The sequence below is a fragment of the Ruditapes philippinarum genome, unplaced genomic scaffold (assembly GCF_026571515.1).
Source record: "Ruditapes philippinarum isolate M1 unplaced genomic scaffold, ASM2657151v2 ctg607_1_1_1_1, whole genome shotgun sequence".
Lineage (NCBI taxonomy): Eukaryota > Metazoa > Mollusca > Bivalvia > Venerida > Veneridae > Ruditapes > Ruditapes philippinarum.
Window position 1 is genome coordinate 161240 of NW_026854188.1, and position 15679 is coordinate 176918.

General features: G+C 33.8%; 2 protein-coding genes across 5 annotated transcripts in view; one reads left to right on the plus strand and one right to left on the minus strand.

The window, feature by feature from the left end:
• Positions 1-15679, plus strand: part of LOC132739343 (ankyrin-3-like) — a 70020-nt gene that overhangs the window by 21807 nt on the left and 32534 nt on the right. For 3 of the 4 annotated variants that reach the window (XM_060727039.1, XM_060727038.1, XM_060727041.1), the window contains 6 exons: positions 9319-9446; positions 10162-10265; positions 12160-12319; positions 12994-13047; positions 15041-15135; positions 15560-15623. In XM_060727039.1, the coding sequence (XP_060583022.1) occupies positions 9319-9446; positions 10162-10265; positions 12160-12319; positions 12994-13047; positions 15041-15135; positions 15560-15623 (605 nt within the window). The remainder of the gene's footprint in view (positions 1-9318; positions 9447-10161; positions 10266-12159; positions 12320-12993; positions 13048-15040; positions 15136-15559; positions 15624-15679) is intronic. The other variant, XM_060727040.1, reaches the window with a different exon arrangement.
• Positions 3686-7988, minus strand: LOC132739339 (uncharacterized). The gene is made up of 2 exons (XM_060727033.1): positions 7516-7988; positions 3686-3993 (listed from the first exon to the last, which is right to left on the minus strand). The coding sequence occupies exons 1-2, from the start codon at positions 7694-7696 to the stop codon at positions 3686-3688; spliced, it is 489 nt and encodes a 162-aa protein (XP_060583016.1). The 5' UTR covers positions 7697-7988.

The window sequence follows — 15679 nt, forward strand, 5'->3', positions numbered from 1 at the left end:
TAGCCCATCTATTTCAAAGAAAAATGTTCTAGCTATATCTACAGTCATGGCATATGGTGCCATTGATACCATTAGTATTAATTCTTAATCCCCTTCCGCAAAGCAGGGAGGGCATTATAGGAATGGCCTCTGTCTGTCAGTCCGTCTGTTCTTCTGTCCGTCCACATTCAGGTTGTCCGGCTTTCACATGCTGAACTACTAGCAGGATTTCAATGAAATTTCACAGGAGTGATCAGTACCAATACTGCATATTGCAAGCACCTTCCGCTACGCTGCACAAAATGGCTACCAGAACTATAAATAGAACAATTTTGTACAGCTTTCATATGGTGAATGGCTGGCAAGATTTCAATGAAACTAAACAGGAGGGATCAATACCATCTTTAGTTGTGTATATTGCCAACATGTTTTGCTTCTCTGCACAAAATGGCTGGCAGAGCTAAAGATAGAATAATCTTGTTAGGCTTTCACAGGTCAAACTGCAGGCGGGATTTCAATGAAACTTCACAGGGGTGATCAGTACCATACCTAGTTATTCATATTGCTGGCATGTTCTGCTTCACTGCACAAAATGGCCGCCAAAGTTATAATTAGAAAAAACTTGTCTGGCTTTCACAGGTCAAACTACTGATGGGATTTCAACAAAACTTCACTTGAGTGATCAGTACCATCCCTAGTTGTGCATATTGCTGGCACATTCAGCTGAGTGCACAAAATGGCTGCCAGATAAATATAAAAATCTTGTGCGGCTGTCACAGATCAAACTGCTGGTGGGATTTTAATCCAACTTCACAGGAGAGATTTGTATCATTCCTAGATGTGCTTATTTGCTGGCACTTTTGTCTTTGCTGCAGGTCAAACTGCTGGGATGATTTTGACCAAAATTCACAGGAGTGATCAGTACTCTACCTAGCTTTGGAAGACATGTGTTTAAAGCATTAATTTATTTAAATATTCGAAAATGAAACACAAACACAATATCAAATTACTAATATTTCTTTTAATAAGTTTACGTGAAAAGAAACTTAATCACATATACACAGATGAAAAACTTTTGAATTATACGAAAAACTATTGGTTGGATAATTTGGCCGCTCGAGACAAGACAGATTTGACCATGTCGAGTCTTGTGAGAAAAAATTCCGACGACCGAAGGGAGGCAGTATTTTCTACAAACTGTACACAACTGTACACAACTCGACAAAACTGTACGCAACTGTACACAAATAAAAATTGCGTAATTGACTTCATTTTTAACATTTCTATTGTTTTTGTACTTCTAATATTAACGGCAACCTACATGTATATACCACTGGTAACATACTACCGCAAGCATCGGTACCATTAACGACGAACAATAAAACCACTCACCAATGATTAGACCAAGAGATGAATGGTTCCACAATCCGAGTTAATGTTAAACAGCAACAGCAAAGGCTGTACAATGCAAGGCAAGGCAATGCAAGGCAATAAAGCAAGGCTAGTTAGGAATTGCCGAGTACTAAGGGCAAAACCTATTAACGAGTCAACACAATTACTGTTAGACCGTATAATAATTAGAAAGTACCGTGTGAGCATTTAAAATTTAACCTACAAGGTCAAGGTTCCTATCTTTAGGCGATTAGACCAGCCCAAAAACAAGGTGACCCTAACCAGCTAAAATATTCGAAAAACATGAATTGCGAATACATTAAATTGCGAGGCCTGCCTACCCCTCAATCGACAGAATTTTTCCGCTTTAGAGCGACAAAGAATAAATTGAGTCAATGGCCAAATGTGGCCAAACAGTGATTAAACTCATCAACAATTACAATCGCATTACTATATGCGTCCAAGGAAAATATAATATGGAGAATGTTATTTCAGTTTAAAATGTCAACAATGTTCATCAAAATCTCTGACATGAAGACTTAGCAACAATTATAGCATAACAGTTTATACCACTAACACCGCGCTACAAGTCCTGCACTTCCGAATTTACAGTTATCTTTAACACATATCTGGCACGTTTTATTTTAACCATATTTAACACATTATTATTATAACTAACTTCACACGTCAATAACATCCTTGTGTGTATTTGCGGCTCCATAGTCTGAGATGTAGTGGCATATTCTCCCATAATTATTTTCCTTGGAAGTCCACAAAAACATGTCTATAACAACAGCCTGCAAAGTATAAAAAGTCACAGCAGTATCTACATCCAAATAAACAATGACAAACACACGCTTATATACAGTTTACCAAAATATGTTTAACCTGTGACGTCACCTTTATGATCGATATGATAACTCATAAAATGACAGTTATTTATAATTAAGCAAATGGGGTGTGGCGGGCGGGTAAATGTTTTAAACCAGTCAATCTGTACTGCAGACGTGTAAAGAGTGAGTTTCTGCACGGGTTTTGCCTTATATATACCATACCGGGTACACGTTATGCTCGAGTAAGAAAAAACTATCGAGCGTAACCAGGTAGATTGTGTATCAACAAAATATAGCAGACGATTTATAAAGCTGACGGGGCAGTATAGCAGACGACTAATATTTACAGCAGACGATGTTTTTCTAAATAAAATAAATGAAATTATTTTAATATTAAAATAATTTGTATTATTTAAATATTCGAAAATGAAACACAAAACACAATATCAAAATTACTAATATTTCTTTTAATAAGTTTACGTGAAAAGAAACTTAATCACATATACACAGATGAAAAACTTTTGAATTATACGAAAAACTATTGGTTGGATAATTTGGCCGCTCGAGACAAGACAGATTTGACCATGTCGAGTCTTGTGAGAAAAAAATTCCGACGACCGAAGGGAGGCAGTATTTTCTACAAACTGTACACAACTGTACACAACTCGACAAAACTGTACGCAAACTGTACACAAATAAAAATTGCGTAATTGACTTCATTTTTTAACATTTCTATTGTTTTTGTACTTCTAATATTAACGGCAACCTACATGTATATACCACTGGTAACATACTACCCGCAAGCATCGGTACCATTAACGACGAACAATAAAACCACTCACCAATGATTAGACCAAGAGATGAACGGTTCCACAATCCGAGTTAATGTTAAACAGCAACAGCAAAGGCTGTACAATGCAAGGCAAGGCAATGCAAGGCAATAAAGCAAGGCTAGTTAGGAATTGCCGAGTACTAAGGGCAAAACCTATTAACGAGTCAACACAATTACTGTTAGACCGTATAATAATTAGAAAGTACCGTGTGAGCATTTAAAATTTAACCTACAAGGTCAAGGTTCCTATCTTTAGGCGATTAGACCAGCCCAAAAACAAGGTGACCCTAACCAGCTAAAATATTCGAAAAACATGAATTGCGAATACATTAAATTGCGAGGCCTGCCTACCCCTCAATCGACAGAATTTTTCCGCCACAATAAATTCAACGAATTTATCACCCAAAAATTCCATTATAGATTTTTTAGCATAGCATCTCTTAAATAGTCAAGATAGAACTCTAGACCAACTAAATTTAAATGGACACCGTCCTCACGATAAAACGCCGTTGCAATGTCAAATATCTGGTTTGACAATATCAAACTTACTTAAGGAACTAACTATGTGTCGACCTAAACGATTTACTCTTTTACGTTTAAGATTCATAGACTTGTTATCAAATTTCCCCACACTCTTCTGGGTAAAATATCAATCCAAATAATGCAAGCGGACGGAAAATGCGTCGTGAAGGTAAGATACTTCATCCTGTATTGTCCCTTTAATATCATAGGCATGAGAGTGAACTAAATCATTACCACCTAAATGAATAAGTATTAACGATGGAGCAGGTGATAGGAGAACCTTAGCTTCAATTTCCCGTCGAAGTGTGGACCATCGCAGACCTCGAACCCCTAGCCATGCAATTGTTTGTCCTGGTAGTCTCAAATTTTTCTTCCCAGTTTGTATTGCATGATTGCCTGCCCAGTACGGGATCGAGTCCCCGATGACCCAGATGTCTAAATATAGAATAAACATGTCTTGAAATCAAAATACAAACTGCCCGAAATAGCTTATGAAAAGTTTTTTTTTTATCAAATGATATATATATATATATTTTTATCTAATGTACAATTTGTAACAATCGCTATTCCATCTACCGGCTTTCATTATAGCTTTTGCAGGAACGCCCATAATGGCGAGATCAGTAGCTCTGCCAATTCTAAAACTATGAGTTCTGTAACAACATCCAAATGACAAGCGGGCTCTTAAAACGCATTTCGACAAAACTGCTGAAAATTGAGTTCTCGTTACTGGTGAACTATCGTTATGAATGAAAAGAGGGCCCTGTGTTTTAGGTCGCATAGAAAGGAAATTAGATAAGGCATTTACTGGACATAAATTGTCCATTTCTTTAGGCAATTTTAGATATACCGGAACCACCGGTTTTTATTATTTTTTGAATGACGGAGACAAATAAGCACCTTGCTATTATCTATAATTGATATGTCCGAATTCCATAGTACGTCCCGACTTTCCAGTACTTTTGAACGACCAGCTCACTTATGCGAAATAAACCAAAATATGCGAACATAAATATTGTGGTAAATAATCTAGTCTCGTAAGCATTGTAGCAACATAATGGTAACATGTCACATAAAATTTTCAAAAACCTGTTTTGTTATCGGAGCCCGATTATCATGTGATTTACGAGATTTTTTTGCAACCTTTCAAGCAGTTTGCTAACCATGAATATTTTTGATATATCGTAAAAACCAGAAAGTTTATGAAAATAATTCAAGCCGGCAACATATGTGGTTATAGTTTTTGAAGCCATGCCCTCTCAAAACAATACGAAATAAAAAAGACAATATTCTGAATTGAAATTGGCCATTGTAATGACAGATTATATTCGGATAGAAATATCCGAAAGCGTTCAACGCTGTATCGTATTTTTGATCTAGTATTTGGCGCTAATCCACCTTGTAACAATGTTCGAGCTCTAAATCGAAGACGCTCCAGAGGAATTCTGGGACTGGGGGAGGTTGCTGATCTGCTTCCGGAGCTAATTCTCTGAATTTTTTCAACTGAAAACGTGACAATGCATCACAAATTACATTATAACGACCTGGGACATGAACTGCTTTCAATAAAATATTAAGTTTCATACAATGCAATACAAGAAGTCTTACAAGACACATTACTGTTTCAGACCTAGACGAAGCCTTATTCAAAATGTCTACCACTGCCATGTTATCGCAGTTAAATCTTATTTTTTTATTTATCAATTTAGAACCAAAAATAAATATTGCCACAACAATTGGGAATAACTCCAAAACAGTGATATCGGCCGTAAGACCGCGTGAGTGCCAATCGTCTGGCATTTCCCTTGGCACCAATGACCTTGAAAGTTAAATTCCGAAACCACAATTGACACCACCGCGCTGTCCGAAAATAATTCTACATCTTCGTTTGAAACCCAAAATTTGTCATGAAACACAGACACGCCATTATATTTCTTTAAAAATATAAGCCATATGTTCAAGTCCCGTCGAACCTCTTTCTTTAATCGTACGCGGTGATACGACTTTGTTAGCCCACAAATTGAATTAATTAAACGTCTAATGAAAGGGCGACCAATAACAATAGCTCTACAACAAAAATGGAGTGAACAATTAAAGATTGTAATTTTTTAAGAGTTGATTTCGAGTGTGATAACACCTCAAAAATTTTTTCTTTGATCTCCTCTATTTTTTCTGACGGAATTCTGATTGTCATTTGGTTTGTGTCAAGCTCTAAACCTAAAAAGACTAAAACCTCAGTCGGGCCTTCAGTTTTTTCCGATGCTAAAGGCACACCAAGCTCTGTCATTGTGTTTTGAAAGGTATTTAATGCCTGATTGCATGATTCTGACGTCCTGTCACCCCCAAGAAAATCATCTAAATAATGTATCAATTTAGCTGACGTAAATTTCGATTTAACACTATATTCTAAAAAATCTTTTGAAAATCGTTCAAAAGTAATACAGCTCACTGAAGCACCGAAAGGGAGCGCCTTGTCAAAATAATATTTATTATCAAAACAAAAACCAAGTAGCTCAAAATCATTCGGGGAAATTGGTATTAAACGGTATGCGCTCTTGATATCTGATTTAAACAATTTGCAATGTTGACCTAATTCTTGAATCATTTTAACTGCTTCATCAAAACTTGTGTATTGTACTGAACATAAACTTGGATCAATGAAGTCATTAACAGATTTACCGGAGGGATATGATAAATGATGGATCATCCTGAATTCCCCCGGTGTTTTCTTTGGTACTAAACCGATCGGCGACACAATTAAATTTGGAAGAGGGCGTTCGTCGAAAGGGCCAGCAACTCTTCCTGCCTTTCTCTCTTTTTCTATTTGCTCTTTAATTAAATCAGGCCTTAATAGAGATGACCGTAAATTTTTTGACTCACGTGCAACACGTGGCCCTGTGTATTGAATTGGAAAGCCATTGACAAAACCGTCTAATAAGAATTTTGCTTCTTTCTCATTATATCCTTTTAAATAGAACTTTAAAGCCTCAACGTTTACAGGAGATTTTGCCAAAGCGAATGAGTTAACATTAGTGTCAGAAAATGAAATGACCGGACTTTTATTTATTTTACTTTTTGTAATAGCCCCGTCCACTTTTAGCCCGTTGTGGCTGAAAATGTCTGCTCCGAGAGTTTTTGAAATGACGACTGAGATTGACCGCTCGTCAAGCTTTGTTTGTTTGAAGAATTTGAAGTTTGACAATTGATTGCTGGTGGGGAGCAAAACACGTGGCACAAACATGGGAAAAACGGCAATTCGGCCAAGAACATTTTCCCGCATTAAAGTCATTACACGTAAACCTATAAGGATTAGATTGGTCACGTAAAACTGGTCTGACTTGTACACAGCGCCACCATAACTCATTGTTTATTTTCGACCATGATTGAGGAGCAATAGCCTGTCTTAGACGAAATTGCTCGTCGTAAGTCCTCCATGAAAAGACCCACCCTGGCGCGAGGCACAATCTTGATATTAAACATATAATGCAAAATTTCATAGATTTTGTCAGCGTGTGATGATAAATAAATGGACGCATATATAATAAATGCGTTTGTCCATTTCTCAATGCAATTGATCTGCTCTTTACATTCTTTTGAGCGGATTCTATGTGACCTTCACTATCTAACTTAAACACCGTCCCTTTACAAAATTCTGAAAGCTCGACTGCCCCTTTCAATAATAACATCAAATTTACATATTCACCTCTACAAATTTTTTGTTTAAGAGATGTTGGCACGTGCGCCGCCAAATCATCATCGGCTAAACGTATTCCAGGCAAAACATTTAAAATATCGTTTGAATGATTCGCAGTAGAACTATCTAAACCACAGATTGTAACATATTGCCACACCCCGTAGAAACATTATTTGCAGCAGAACCAACGTTATCGGTCAAATTTTGTGGAATAATATTCGAAGCCCTTATTATCTGCTCAAAATCTACTACGTTTGACTCACCAGCGTTCGTTTGCGACACCCTCTTGTCAACAAAATCTTCCAACGGGACCTCTGCCGTTCGTTTCCTCCCTCTGTTTGAAGGTTGTTGGCTCCTTGTTGCGCTACTTGCTGGCTCGGGCTGCCTGGCGGTGTTGTTCCGCGACAGTCTTTGTGGACGTACGCATCCGCGGCCACGTGGCATAATTTGGCAATGTAGATAGCAGATAAATGTTTTAAACCAGTCAATCTGTACTGCAAACGTGTAAAGAGTGAGTTTCTGCACGGGTTTTGCCTTATATATACCATACCGGGTACACGTTATGCTCGAGTAAGAAAAAACTATCGAGCGTAACCAGGTAGATTGTGTATCAACAAAATATAGCAGACGATTTATAAAGCTGACGGGGCAGTATAGCAGACGACTAATATTTACAGCAGACGATGTTTTCTAAATAAAATAAATGAAATTATTTTAATATTAAAATAATTTGTATTATTTAAGTTTAATTTTACTTAATGATTAATTACAAATGTAATTCAAATATTTAACTTATCAATATTTTTATTAAAGGGACTCCACTGAGGTTTTTTGACATGATGGGACTGAAAATATTTTTTCCAGATAAATGTACCATTTGATATAGGTTTAGACCACTAATATTTGTGCAAAATTTCAGATCATTCGCACACTTTGTTTTCCAGGATAATTATTCAAATTGTAAAAAAATTACCCAAAATGTAAAGCGTTTAAACACTTTTCACTCAAATTGGGCTAAGAAAAACATAAAAATACGATTTTCAATTTATTTTAAAGTATATTTCTTAACTATTTTTGCATATATTTCTGTTTAAAGTGCCCCAGCTCATTTATGTAAGAAAATCAAATGTTATGTTTTAAGGCTTTTAAACCTCAGTGGAGTCCCTTTAAGAAATTAGTTTTACTAATTTATTTAATTTTACCATTATGATAAAATATAAAAAATAATTCTATTTATAGTAAGAATTTCCCGCCTTTACAATTAAGTATAACAAGAAAAGCATGCAAAACATGATTACCCGTGCACAATAAGTCATCTTCAGTGGAAACTAAAACAATAGGTTTAGTAAAATTTGCCCATGAATAACATAGTAGTGGCTGATAAGACACATGCAAAATATCAGCACAACAATACCGTTGGATAACTTTAAAACACAGTTTGATATTACACAACTTGCTAAGGAAGTGATTTTTTTAAAACAAAATGATTTAAAGATACAAAAGGTATGAAATAATATCGCAACGTTTACAACAAGACATGATGTTTTTCACATTTTGTTTAATCTTTAATTTAACTCAAAGATAGGCTTCAAGTGATTTTGTGTTGAAATTTTGAATGTAATATTTGTTAGGAACCTGGCTGGGTAAATTAATACTTCATTAATGCTAACTTTAAGATTACCTGTCATGTTAATGACTTTTGATTGGTAATATAATGTATATGCTCGTTCTTTACAGCATATTTAGGTAGCAAATTAACACATGACCCCTTATTGGAAATTTTAGTATTGTTTTACTAAGGCAAAGAAGAAAAATTTAAGTAGTGCAAGGAATTTTCTTAAATTTTTCAAAATTAAAGCTTGCAAAGTTGAAAAAAAATCTCTACAAATTTTTCCATTAAGGACTACCTTAATTCATCATCTTTAATACAATGTGAATACTTTACAACAATTTGTGGAACATCAATGAATCCAATGAAATCATTCAATAATAAGTTTGACATCATATAATTAAATGTCACATTGCATCTCTCATAATCTGTGTGACCTTTAACCTTTGTTTTTCAGGAATATGTCAGCTACCAGTGTTGATGTCATTGGTTCGTCTGCAACATGCTGACATTAATCTGTGTAATTCAGACGGTCTTACTCCACTAATGATTGTTGCCAGGGATGGTGATAGTAACTATTGTGATGTAAGTTATAAATCTCTTTATAATACTGCATGTTTGTAACATTGCTTTTCATTGGATAATCATGATGTTTATATAGTTTTATATACACCGCTGCTGTCTATGAATGAGTCTCACTTTTCTCACTAAAAATGATGCTTATCAATATGGGCCATATAACCTGTCAAAAATCTTTATAACTAATATACAATGTTGTTACATATACACTGTGATCATCAGTGTTATGTACCTATATCATAGTAGTTAAAATATCAGCTGGTCAACCTATAGATCATCAATTAAAGCCCTTGTAGGGTCACCACATAGACTCTATACACATACCAGCAGTGTTCATTTATATAAATATACATATTTTTTGTTGTTGTTGGGTTTTTAGTCGCACAAGCATAGTAGATGTCATATGGCAACTTTCAAACTTTCAAAGTGGTGAAGGAAGACCATAGGAGCTCTCTTTGCATTATTTCATGCACATATGTTCAGTAACCGAGCTGGATATCTTCCCGACATAAAACAATCCAGAGTCTCAAACAGGATTTGAACCTCCATCAGTTAGGGACAGGTAATTTGAAATCAACAACTTTAACCACTGGGCCATGGCTAGTGGCTAGTGTTAAGCTCAGTGAGAATGCTCAAACCTGATTTTATAAGCTGGGTCTCTTGGATCATGATTAAAAATTTCCAGATAAAAATTAATACATTTCTCTTATGATGTTTGCAGATATTAATGTGTGTATTGGGAGCAGATCCAAATAAACAGAATGAGGAGAATGGAAGAACAGCTCTACATTATGCTGTTAGCCATAACCATGTTAACGTTGTCAAGTAGGTTGAATTATTAATTTATTATATGTTGAATTATAACTATGCTTGTGTTGAGTAATTTTCCTTATAGCTTATACTGAATATGATCATGATTATAGCATCATTTTTTTCAACAACAAATTTTTTCATTTCCTTCTCAACGGCATCGGCATTGGCCTTGGTTTACCTTTTCCTTAAGGTCCATTTTCCAGAAATTATTAAAGCTATTCGATTCTAACTTGGTATGCATGTTTATTGTCATATAAAAAGATGCCAACTCGGAAATTGCTTTCATATTACTATCCAGTACTGAGAAAATTGGAGCGCACTGTCCATTGTTATATGATTTTCTATTATTATGCTAATATGACTCTTTGTTTGTCCACTTGACAATCAAGGTCAAATTATTGAAATTTGCTTAAATTGTCTTAATTAAGTTATTTATTTTACTGATTTCATTCATACTTGGACAAAAGAACACATGATAAAATGATAAAACAGACATGATGATTAACTCAAATATGACTTTGCCCTTTGATTGACCTTGCACACCAAGGTCAAATATGAAATTTTAATTTTATTTGTTATGTAGGAATTCTTTTTACTATTATAGTGGAACCCCATTGTATCATGCTATTCACTGTATCAATCTAGTTACAAATCTTTCGATTTTTGCAAAATGCGCAATCTGCTGATTGTTTACATTTACATCAGTGTCACGAAAATCTTTCGCATTTGTTTTTATGCCATAAAAATGATCAAAAACATGTTTCAAGTACCATAAGACATTGTAGATGATAAATAGACTTATAAATGTGTGATCTTATTAAAAGTACATTTACTGTCTGTCAAAAGTTCCTAAATTTATGCTGACATTTTAAAACAGACATCTCCGTTTCTAATTGACTGAAAAATCTAACATAAAGATGGTTCAGGCTTCCCAAACTTTGACTTACTGAGCGATTCTCACAATGCATCGATATAATGGCATGACCTACCTAATTCTACCTATTTGACATGTCTGTAAATATCCGTATATTCCAAAGCTAAAAACTACATGTATATATCAGTGATGTTTGCCATGTAAATATTATGACAAAAGAATCAAAATAAATGAAACAAAATAAAGATTCAGTGAGATTTTAAATTTTTAGCTCGACTATTTGAAAAGAATAAGTAGAGCTATTGCAGTCACCCGAGCGTCGGCGTCGGCGTCAGCGTCCGCGTCGGCGTAACCACTTATGTTAAAGTTTTTGTAATAGTTCAAATATTTTCAAAGTCCATTGACATATGGCTTTGAAACTTTGCACACTTGTTCACCATCATGACCCCAACCTGTAGACAGGAGGAGGTAACTCTATCAAGCATTTTGACAGAATTATGCCCCTTTTTCGACTTAGAATTTATGTTAAAGTTTTTGTAATACCTCAAATATTTTCAAAGTTCATTGACATATGGCTTTGAAACTTTGCACACTTGTTCACCATCATTACCCCAACCTGTAAACAGGAGGAGGTAACTGTATCAAGCATTTTTTTTTACTATCAAGCACTAAGAATAGTCGAGCGTTGCTGTCCTACCGACAGCTCTTGTTAAGTGCAGTTGTGTTAATGGGTAAATATACCAATACAACGGGGTTCAAGGCTATATTCTTCCTCTGATGTGTTTGTCTTTAGAAACAAGTCAAGCATGGCCCTTGCTAGACGGTGGCTCTTATTTAAGATTGTTTGTTGGTTGGATTGTAATGAAAGTACCAACTTCTACACTTAAACTGTATCCAATAACCCTACATGTAGTCTTATTGGTCCGACTCTAGACAAATTTCCATATGCCATATTTCAATACTTTTTACAAATCAGGAAAAGAAAATAATAGAATTCTCATTCCTTACCCTAAAATCATTTTTATTTGTTAGTTGTCTTGTAAAGCGTGGGGCAGACGTAAATGTTGAGGATAAAGATAAATGTCGTCCTGACGATGTCACGTTGCTTAGCAACTCAACAGAAGACTGTAAAGAAATTGTTCAGTTACATAGAGAGCAGAGATGTCAGCATCTTAGTTCCATGGTTAAAAATGTAAGTAAGGAATGATGTTTAGTTAACTTTTAATCTTTTAGTAATGGTGTTATGTTAACTTTAAGTCTTTTATATATAGTGTTTAGGTAACTTTAAGTCTTTTAGATATGGTGTTAATGAACTTTTTGGTGTTTTCTGTGTGATAATGAAATACATCAAGTCATTGTCAGCGGTAAAGATTCTTGGTAGCCTATATTACTGCTGTATGTTATTATGTTAGCTGCTCGGACGTTATAAATTCTTGATTTTGAAATCTCTGAAATAATCATTGTATATTACGGATTAACAAAATAGGAATATCTCTTATGACAAAAAATTCTGGAAAACCACTTTTAAAAATCATTGAAAATGAAATTTATGCTGATGTTTTTTTTTCTCTTTCTCAATTACTTTTTTTTTCTTGTTTTAAATTATTTTTTGTAAATTGTATGTTACCATATAGCTATGTTCTATTATAAAATTAGTTAAATTCACATGTTGAAAATTTAACTTTATTTGTGAACAAAAATATATTAAACAACAAAAAAGGTGTAAATCAACAGTGAACAGTTTATACAGATCTAATGAGTTGTATAGGAAACTTGTCCTCTTTTGTTTAATGTTTGAGAAAACCTTTTCTCATATAAAAATAAAAATAAGAAAAATGTTTTGAATATAATTGAATGAATATACAGGCTGAACAGTTAACTGTAGATACTAGTGCAGTTTTTGCAATTATTGAAAATGAGGTAAGAAAAAAATAAAAATTGGGGAACAATTCACACAATTAAGAAAATATTATTTTGATAAATAATTTATTCTATACGCAGACACATGAGTTATGTTCTGACCTTCACTTTAACTTTCTACACTCCTTAAACACATTTCTTTAATTTTTATTTACGTACTTCATTGAATCCAGAACCAAAACAATAATCATGCAAGTTATTAAAAATATATTAAGTACAATTTTAGAGGATAAAATCTAATACATGTAGTATCTATTTTTCTTTCCTGATGAACTTAAGTATGTAAAATTTGGAATTTACAAAATGAAAGTTATTAAGTTTTTATTGCCTTTGTCATCTGTGCAGTCTGTTTTCTGTTAACCTACCAACATTTTACATTTTGATATCCCAAAAATTGTTAATGGATAGATATAAAATTGGAAGCTGGACAAGTCTATTTAAAAAATCAGCAGTTTGTGGGTTAAAGGTGTTTGGTCAGTTGGAGTAGAGATCAGTATCTACATGCATATCCTGAGTGTCTGTGATATTGTACAATTTATAATAAAATCTGTTTCTTTGTTGTGAATTGAATCCTAATTTGTTAATAAACTAAGAAATAGCACTTGATTAAATTGACCTTGCAGCTACCACTTAGCTTTTTTGCTTTTTAATTATGACATCAATCCTGATAATTGAACGTTTTTTTCTGCATTATGAAGCAAGGGTTGTAAATTGATACAGAACAAATACAGTCCTGTGACAAAAACTTAAACATTTATCTTTATTCTCTCAAATGTATCTATTAAAGTAAATTTTACATCAAACTAAATATAATGTGTATATACAACGTCATACTATCAGTGCAGTCTGACCAAGCTCTGTTTATTATACTTCTCATACTGAACTTCCTTAACACTTAGCCTGCTGGTGTCAATAGATTCTACTCGTGCAACTCGTGCAGATCAAGATTAGCCGTCATATCTGTGTAGTTTAATCACAGTCAGCAATGTTTGCTATTTTAAGTCAGTATATATTTTGAAATTTTCCGAATGATTTAGTCAGGCATTTATTTATGAAGAAAATGACTTAGGCTATTAACTATTTTCTTGTTAAGTTTTCCTTTGTTGTATTCCCAGAAAATTATTATAATCTTTGCTTTTGTGACTATAACCAGGAATGCACTTTCTTTTTTAAAAATATGTGTATGTGAATCTATATAATTTATATTCATTGAAAAAATTAATAAATAGATTTTTTTTCTTTGGTAGTTTCACAGGATCTTAGTTAAATGTATTAAAACTGCCGCGGAATGTGCTCTTGTCAATATTTGAGGGATAAAATATCCATTTTGAGCATTTAATCATCTGCAGAAGTATTTCTCAGGACACATTTAAAGCTGAAGTTGACAGGGCTATGGATTTATGAAAATTTGAGGGCTTCTGCAGGTGTTAATGCAGGAAGAAAAGGTGCATTAGTGTTATTCTTGCATAAAAGTAAAGTTTTGATTGGGTAATTCCATGTTTTGTTATTAGTTTTTCTTTTTACTATGAAAAAAAAAATTTGTCACACTTTTTACATGCGAGTGAAATGTGATTCGACAGCTATGTTTTGATAATAAAATTACCATGGCCGTCATTAAAGTCAGCTATTTCAACATAACGGCATTAATCACAAATATTAAGAAACATTTAACATATGCCTGCACATGCTTGATTATATCCATAAATGCATGTTTTCTTCTCTGTTAATATGTAGCTACATGGCAATCTAAGCAAGAATGATACCAAGTGGCATAAAGCCATTAGATCAAATATGTTGTCAAATAAATTCATGAAGCTGTTGTTTTTCAGTACCCTTTGTAGAATCAATGACAAATCAGAATAACTGACATTTTGAACAAATATTTGCTGCAAGTATGGAAGAATTGTCATTGAGAGGTGTTAGCATAGATTATAGTTTTATTGTAGTTATGTCTACAGATATGTTTTAAAATCAGACTAAAATAATGTTACAGGATGCTGTTTATCCTATTGACTTGCGTCCAACAGATCTGACAGTTGTAGACTCGGACTACAATACTTTAATCATGGTAGCTGCTTCAAATGCAAAGTGAGTATATTTTCTGTCAATGATATTATCTAATTGTAGATATATTATGATTTTTTGTACACATGCCATTGAGTTGAAATTGTGTGGGTACATACTGTATACTTATGAATATGTATTTATAAATGGGCATAACAAAATAATCATTTTTGGATCCATACGGTTAAAGTTGAATGGGATAGTACATTTACATGATAAATGAAATTTTAATTCCAAAGACATTGTTAATAAACATTGAAGAATGAAATTTAATTGGAAAAATACAGGTTTTAAAAAAACATTGTTGATGAAAGACGCAATGCATATACAATAAATACATTTTAAAAAATGTGCATTAAACCAATGCTATGTTAATGAATTCCGTAAATAACAAAATATAGATAGACTTTGTGTAAAACTAAAAAGTTTGAATGTACATTGATTTCAGAATTCACAACTTAGAAACATTACTCAGTGTGTCCAAAGATACCATAGATGCTCAGCATACCCAGGTATTGTATTTCACTTTATCTACTTCTTTTTCATATATTTCATTTTTATATGCCCC